The following is a 7,701-nucleotide window of genomic DNA, read 5'->3' as shown; positions in this document are numbered from 1 at the left end:
AGAGAGCCTAGAGCAAGCCGGCAAACAGCGTTTGTTCCAGGTTTCCTGCTTCAGGTTCCTTCCTTGACTTCCCTTTATGATAGACTGTGACCTGGAAGCATAGGATGAAATAAACCCTTTCCTCTTCTAAGTTGCTTATGGTTAGTGTTTTATCAGCAAAGAAAGCAAACAAGAACTGACCTGGAGAAGTATCTGCCCCTCTAAAACCGGACTCCTAACATCATTTCAAATTCAAAACAAAGACACTGTAACAAAAAGAAACATGAGTGACAGACACTAAGGAGGCAGCGCCCAAGAGAAGACAGCCCTGCTTCTCCGCAGCCTGAAACAGACATGCAAAATGTCATCCACCAGCAGACCTGAACACACGTAAGAATTGTTCACCTCTGGTTTCAACTCAGGAACTCCACCCTGGCTGCCTCCCTCTTTCTACCAACTAACTTTACCTTCACGTTTGGGATTAAAGAAGTGTACTAAGGGTGTGTCTGTATTACAACCGGAGTAGCCAAGTTGCTGGATTAAAATCCCTCTACACACAAAAACAAAACTAAGAAACTTGAAAAAAGACTGGGGAAACACTACTCTGAATTCTATCTCAAAACAAGGAATATTAACAGGAAAAAGTAAAATTCAAATTCATAACTGGCACAAATAGTAACCCATAAATGTCAGCTCCTGGTAACCCTGAAATGTCAGCCATAGCGACCTTGGTAAGGAGGACCCAAAACACTTTTCTGTAAATCTAGTATTTTTCTGAAGGTTTATGTTTAACATGTTACAGAACTGCATCTAGGTCTGGAGAAAAGATCCTGCAGCCTTTGTATCTTCAGAGAGCTCTACGCTGCAGAGCACTGAAAAGAGCCGGGCCAACGCTTTCTGCTTTCCTGAACCACTCTATTCCAAGTACTCAAAGTACACCGCCCACACCTTCTCACAAAACAAAAAATTAATTTAGCCAGAAATGAGAAGGGAGAGGGAAAGAAAGTGCTGTTCCAGGTGCACGCTGGTCCAGGCTGAGAACATCACTACAGAGTTCTGGAGGCGAATGACGGCGATGATATGCAGCACTTTGATACCATCAATGCCACCGAGCAACACCCTGAGAAGCAGTTAAAATGGAAACTTTATATATGCATATTTCATAATGCCCTGGAAGGGTACATAAACACACCACAGCATAGATAAAACTTAAATATTATCATCTAAATTGTTATACACAAGACTCATGTGAATCTGTTCACAGGAAAATGTTCAAATCTCACTATACACACCTATGAATATTCAAAAAAAAAACCCACTGAACTTTACAGTTTGAATTGTATATGACACATGAATTATACTTCAAAAAAACTGTTAGGACCAAACCAATCTAACTCCTAAGAAGTGGTATCCAGTAAATTATAGGCCTGCCTTCCAATGACATGCTGAGAAAGAACAAAGTTAATAAAAAGACTGACTCAGGACGAAGGGTAGGAAGATGAAGGTCTGTGCCTGACACATGGTTCTCCAGTCACAGGGCAAGAGCAAAGGCGAGACTATAAAAAGCAGGAAAGAAGCTGACCAAAGACCTTTATTCTGGTCTTCCTTGCTCATTAGGCCACCCATGCAGAACAGTCCTTTCACCTCTGCCCCAAGCAGCAGGGCCTACATCCAGGCCGGAACCGGAAGACAGACTCAAGTAATGGAAGACTTTGTGGTGAATGTTATCAGAGAGATCTCTGCTTCCAGCTTGGGAAAAGTAGACACGATTGTGCGCACGCGCAGACTCTCTCCAAAGCTGAGGCTTGCACAGGGGAAGCTCAGGGATGCAGCAACCGCTCACAGAATCATCCAGCGCCAGCCTATCAATCCAGAGTGCCTAAAAACAGAAAGGGCAATGAATGAAGCAAGAAGTCTCAGTCTGCTGTGGTCACAAACTGGCCAAAGTTAAGGCACGCAGGGCCTCGCTGTTCCAGTCTGAGGAATATCTACCCAACACCCAGGGGGAGTATCTTTAGAGAGGAGAGTCAGTGGGAATTAAGCCTGCCAACGCACAGAATTAGAATTACAGCTGAAAGAGAGCTAAAGAACTCTGTGAACATTCCAAAAGAAAAACGCTCTAGCAAAGCATTTACAATTTTTTCAAATTTCTTTTTAATTGTGTGTACATTTCTGTGTAAGTGTGTATGTGAAATACCCATATACACCAGAAGAGGGCATCAGATCCCCTGGAGCTGGAGTTACAGGAGGTTGGGCCACCCATTGTGGCTGCTGAGCCTGAATGCGGTCCTCTGCTACAATAGTCCAACTACTGAACCATCTCTCCTGTCCTTATCCCTCTAATCTTGTTTCAGAAAGTCCCAGGTGAACTGTTATGAGTTCGAGGCCAGCCTGGTCTACAAAGTGAGTCCAGGTTAGCCAAGGCTACACAGAGAAACCCTGTCTTGAAAAAGAAAAAGAAAAAAAGGAAGTCCCAGTTGAGTTTGGACATATGAGATCACAAGTGTGTATGCACTCCAAGATTCTGTTCAAAAAAGAGAAAAAGAAAGATGTAAATCCACAACAGAGAACAAAGATCCACTTTCAGTTGGGCAATCCCGACATAAAAAGAATGAATTACCACCACTTCACTGAAGCATATTTATAGAGAGCCTAATGCACAGGAGGCTGCAAGAGGAGGAGCTCCCCTCACACAGGACCAAGAGAAGGCAGGGACCAGCGGTTCTCAACCTGTGGGTCACGACCCCTTAGCAACCCTGTATCTTCAAAGTATTTACATTATGACTCATAACTATCAAAGTTACAGTCCAGAAGTAACAAAGAAAGTAATTTTATGGCTGGGGGTCACCACAACATGAGGGACTGTATTAAAGGCCGCAGCATCAGGAAGGTTGAGAACCGCTGCACTGGACCCAGCTACACAGACTGACAGAAAGAAAAGTAGAAAAGGAGCTAATGACACATGCTTCCCTCCCTGCATGCCTTTTACAACCCTCCCTCCATGAAGAAGCCAGGGGCTTCAACATATATGGAGGAGAAGAAAAAAAACAAAAAACAAAAACAGGACTTCCTTCAAAAGAACCAAGTGGCCTATCTGGGGAAGCGAGGGCAGCTTCTGGCAGCCTCCCTCCCAGGACGCAGGCTGTGTTCCGCCTGTGGGGCCTCAGCCCTTCACCCTCAAGTGAAGCTGCAAACAACCACCACTTTACAAACATACGGCTCCAAAACAGAAGGAAAAGCACGAGACCAAAGGAACCTTCCCAGCAAAAGGAGAGACAAAGGTATTTTTCAATCCTATAAATAAAGTATTATTCAGGGGAACAAATGTTAGAAAATCAACCCGGAAATACTTCTAACTAAAACAGTAACTCTCCTTGGGGTTTTGTGTTGTTGACTGGGGAAGTGTATCACTGGCCAAACGGGGCGGGCGCTCCCTTTATACCGCAGGCTGGCCTCCACCCTCAAATTCTCCTGCCCCAGTCTCCTGAGGCCTGGGGTGCCCAGGTGTGAGCACTGCTAACCTCTGTAATAATAGAAATAAAAATGCCACACACAACAGATCTGGAATGAAGGTACTTAATGTGCACGGCTGGGGAGTGAGGCGAGAGAGACAGACAGACAGGGGAAGAGCTTAGGAGAAGAAAGAAAGGGGCATGAGTGAGGCGCCTCAGAGATGGTGAGAGCACATATATCACTACGCTGGTTCTGTGACCACTGAGGCTCTCCTGGTACTGTGTGGTCTGGTCATGCCAGGACCCCTTATGCCCGCCACCCTGCCCACAACAAACCTGCCTCCTCTCCTGTTGCACCTATCACTAGGCGAGACATGCTCAGTGTAGACAGCAGGGTCGGCTGTCTCCACTAGCCTCGGGTAAGCCTCCCTCTCTTCCTCCTACGAACATGGTTTCCCTTTTCTCTTCTCGAGCTCAAAAATCCTGGTACACGGTAGAGAGGCCCTGGCAGGGCTGACCCACTCTACCAGTCTGGGCCTTTTTTCTTTTCTTTTTTTTTTTTTTTTTTTTGTCTTTAGTGTCCCTGTACTCAGAGGGGATGCCTGCAAGTCTGGCCAAACTAATTTGCTTTCCTCCTCACCCATGAAATGGTATGTCCCCATCTGGTCCTCTGAGATCTCCCCATCAAGGCACTTTGAATTTGCCTCATCACTGCCAAGCAATCGGGAGAACACAAAAAACTATCTTCCTTATCTTCACATTTTTACTCTTTCTGTCTGCTGGATCTCAACTCAGTAGGCCACAGAGCCCACAGGCTGCTCTAATGGGGCAGGCGAGGTTAGCAGCACTCCCACCTGATGGCTCCCTCTCATGCTGTATAAACATACAGCAGTCAGAACCTTGAGCACCTTCTGGCACTGACTGGAGCCTGCCTCAGGCTGCAAGGGGCTATCTGGCAGGCTTCAGGGAACAAAAGTCAAACCTCAGAGTCTGTCCAAGTGGGACAGTCTTTTATGTGGGAGTCTCAAAATCACTAGAAATAACAAGGCGATCTATACATTAAATTCTATAGGCTGTCACAAACAACATAATAGTAAACCTTTACACACCTAACTACCTGGTTTTTAAAAAATGGACAGAGAAAGAAAAGGAATTGAAGGTCACTCTCAGTTACAAAGTGAGAGTTCAAGGCCAGCAAGATAGGAACTGGAAGGCTGGAGAGATGGCTCAGTGGGTAAGAGTAGCACTACTCTTTCAAAGGTCCTGAGTGGAATTCCCAGCACCCACATGGCAGCTCACAACTGTCCGATGCTGTCTCCTGGTGTGCAGATGGACATGCAGACAAAGTACCCAGATACATAAAATCCATAAATAAATCAATCTTTAAAAAAATTAGGAACTGAGGGTAGAGAGATGAATCGGTCATCAAGAGCACTTGCTGCTCATGGGGCAATGGTGGCACACACCTTTGACCCCAGCGTTTGGGAGGCGGGGGCAGGCGGATCTGAGTTTGTGGCCAGCCTGGTCTACAGAGTGAGTTCCAGGACAGCCAGAGCTATACAGAGAAACCTGTCTCGAAAAACCAAAATAAAAAAAAAAAGTGTTTGCTGCTCTTCCAGAGGACTCTAGCAGCTCATATCACTCTTGAGGCCCTGGTGGGTACCTGGACCAACATGGAATATATTCACATGAAAACACACACACACACAAATAAAAATGAATCTTAAAAAAAAAAAGTTACAGGGCTGGGAGATGGCTCAGTGATTAAAAGCATTGTCTCCTCTTCCAAAGAACCTGGGTTCAATTCCCAGCACCAACACAGCAGCTAACAACTGTCTGTAACTCCAGTTCCATGGGAATATGACAGCCTCATACCAACCAATGCACATAAAGTAAAATTAAATAAATTATTTTGTTAAAGTTACGAACTGTTTCTAACTCTCAACATTATAATAAGGAGGCAAGCCTGATATTTAGGAATGGAGATTAAAGTAGGATTCAAATTCTAAATTCAACTAACTCCATGAGTGGTTTTTATACTCTCTCCTTCTTTTAAGCTAGCAATTTCCCTGCAGAAGTTCTAATTCCCAAAAGTGGAAAATGTTCCTTTTTTCTATCAAAATAGGATACAGGGAGATCTGTTCCCATGTATACAAAGAAGAACCAGGCATCTGTTTTTATAAGGTTTGAACTCATATCATCAACAGAGAAACAATTTGTGCAGAGAACAGAGAAACAACGGTGAACTCACCTTCTAGAAAAGCAAATTCATCCACAGCTTCTATCGCATTATCTGAAACAGGAGTTGAAGAGATGCTTGATTAGCTCCTGTCATGTGGACATCAGACCAAAACAGCACAACCCACATAATAACTGACATGGGGTTTACACAAATGTTATCACTTATAAAACATATTCCTGATAGTAACTGTTATAATAAACATATTAACTGTTTCTCTCCCAAAACCCATTCAAATGCTGTAAAGTAAGACATCCTGCAGTTGTGTCTTATACCTAAATTCATTTTTCTCTCTTCTCTAAAATTACCAGAAAGAGTTTGCCAGAATAGATGAGAGATAGTCTGAAAAGCCGTTCACACGTGCAAGGGTTACCAGCTACACAAATACATCAAAACCCAAACCTCTCCTTGCCTCAGTGATACCTTGTGAACTGGCTATAAGAAAGTCTAGCCCAAAAAGCCCCTGTCCAGCCTGAGGCACACAGTGACCCTACCCAAATCTCTCCTCTGGAGGGTTTTCCTCTTTCCCTGTTGGGCACAGCAGTAGGCATCTTTTGCAATAGTCTCCACAAACAGTTCCTGCGAAACAAGCAAGCAGAAGAAATATTAGTTGATTCTAGTCCACAGAGATGAGCAAGCCCATGGATGTGTGGGGGAAAAGGGTGAAGGGGGACTCTACCATACAGGAAACTTCATAAGGATGCTTCTGCTATTCCTGTCTGTAACGGGCAACCCCATCATCCCCCTGCTCCGATAATTTACAAATCCACCGCACTCCTTCGAGCGCCTTCAAGTTCTGTGCGAGCCACGGGAGACGCGAACTAAAGTTGTGCGGCCCCTCGCTAGAAGGCGCGGGGCTACCAGGCTCAAACCCGCCCTGCAGAGACTTCCCAGGTCTACAGTCAGGTCGGCACACCTGAGGCCGCCCCGCCCCCATCGCGCCCCGCCCCCATCGCGCCCCGCCCCAGGCCACGCCCCCAGGTCCAGGCGCCCCTGCCGTCCCGCCGCACCGCCGCTCGCGCCAGGATAAAGATGGCTTCCTGTCCCGCCAGCGTCACGTCAGGGTCCGCCTTCACCAAGGCCTTAACTCTCGCCAGAGGCAGCCTCGAGAGGCGAGCGCCCCCGGGTGCGCTCGTCGGGGCTTGGGCCTGCGGGGCCGCTGCCTCCCCTCCGGGAGCCTCCTCCTCCCTGGGCGTCCCGCTCCCAGCAGCCCCGGCCGCCGGCACCGCCGCCATCCCCTCCCGGAGCGTGCTGCGCGCGGCCGCCGCCTGGGCGCGCGCACGCGGCGCCGGCCCCTTTCCCGCGCCGGCGGGAGGCCACGCCTCCCCGCGTGGGCGTGGCTCCGCCCTTACAGGGCGGGGCGCGCCGGAAACGCCCCTTCTGGCCCCGGAGTCTGGTGCTGCCTTCCGGGCTGCCTCAGCCCGAAAGCGGCCGGGCGTGGCCTAGCTCGGCCGGAAGTCCGGACGTTTCGCCGCAGCCTCCGCCGGCCCCCGCAGGGCTGGCCTGTGGGGAGGCCCAGCGGTGCCCCCAAAGCGCGGCGTCGCGCAGCGCCAGTCCTGGACCAACCTCGGGGAACATGTTTTAGATGGAGTGGGTGAGGTCCACTACAGTACAGACGTGGAGAGCAAGTTGTGGTGTCTGTGGTTGTTCAGGCCACCCATCTCCTTACTCAAAAAACAAAACAAAAACAGAAAACTGTTTCTGTAGGATATATCAACATTAATCGCATAGAGTTTACGTTTTAAAATACACTAGTATGTGACGTTAGCAAAACATTGTCATGAAAGTAACTTCAAAAGCAAAAGTTGAGAAAAAAAACTAATGTCTCCCGTAGAAAACTACTGGAGCGTGTAGCTGGACCTTAGTATTACACATTTTCTGCATAGTTAGGGAAAATTCCACCGCACCCTTTGAGAGAATGAGAATAACCTCTGGGTATGAAGATACTGGCAGGGTGTGGGCATGTGTGCCTTTAATCCAAGCCCTGGAGTAACAGGCAGATCACGGTCTACAGAGGGAGTTCCAGGCCAG

The 7,701-nt window shown here is 47.5% G+C and overlaps 1 protein-coding gene across 1 annotated transcript; it reads right to left on the bottom strand.

Annotated features, from left to right (window-relative positions):
• Positions 1-1,552: 1,552 nt before the first annotated feature.
• On the bottom strand, positions 1,553-6,952 carry Pole4 (DNA polymerase epsilon 4, accessory subunit). The gene is made up of 4 exons (XM_021658104.2): positions 6,681-6,952; positions 6,165-6,249; positions 5,683-5,724; positions 1,553-1,858 (listed from the first exon to the last, which is right to left on the bottom strand). The coding sequence occupies exons 1-4, from the start codon at positions 6,903-6,905 to the stop codon at positions 1,845-1,847; spliced, it is 366 nt and encodes a 121-aa protein (XP_021513779.1). The 5' UTR covers positions 6,906-6,952; the 3' UTR covers positions 1,553-1,844.
• Between the last annotated feature and the right edge of the window lie 749 nt (positions 6,953-7,701).

Source organism: Meriones unguiculatus, chromosome 5 (assembly GCF_030254825.1).
Source record: "Meriones unguiculatus strain TT.TT164.6M chromosome 5, Bangor_MerUng_6.1, whole genome shotgun sequence".
NCBI classification, from domain to species: domain Eukaryota; kingdom Metazoa; phylum Chordata; class Mammalia; order Rodentia; family Muridae; genus Meriones; species Meriones unguiculatus.
The sequence above is the reverse complement of the archived record's forward strand: the minus strand, read 5'-3'. Positions and strand labels throughout refer to the sequence as shown.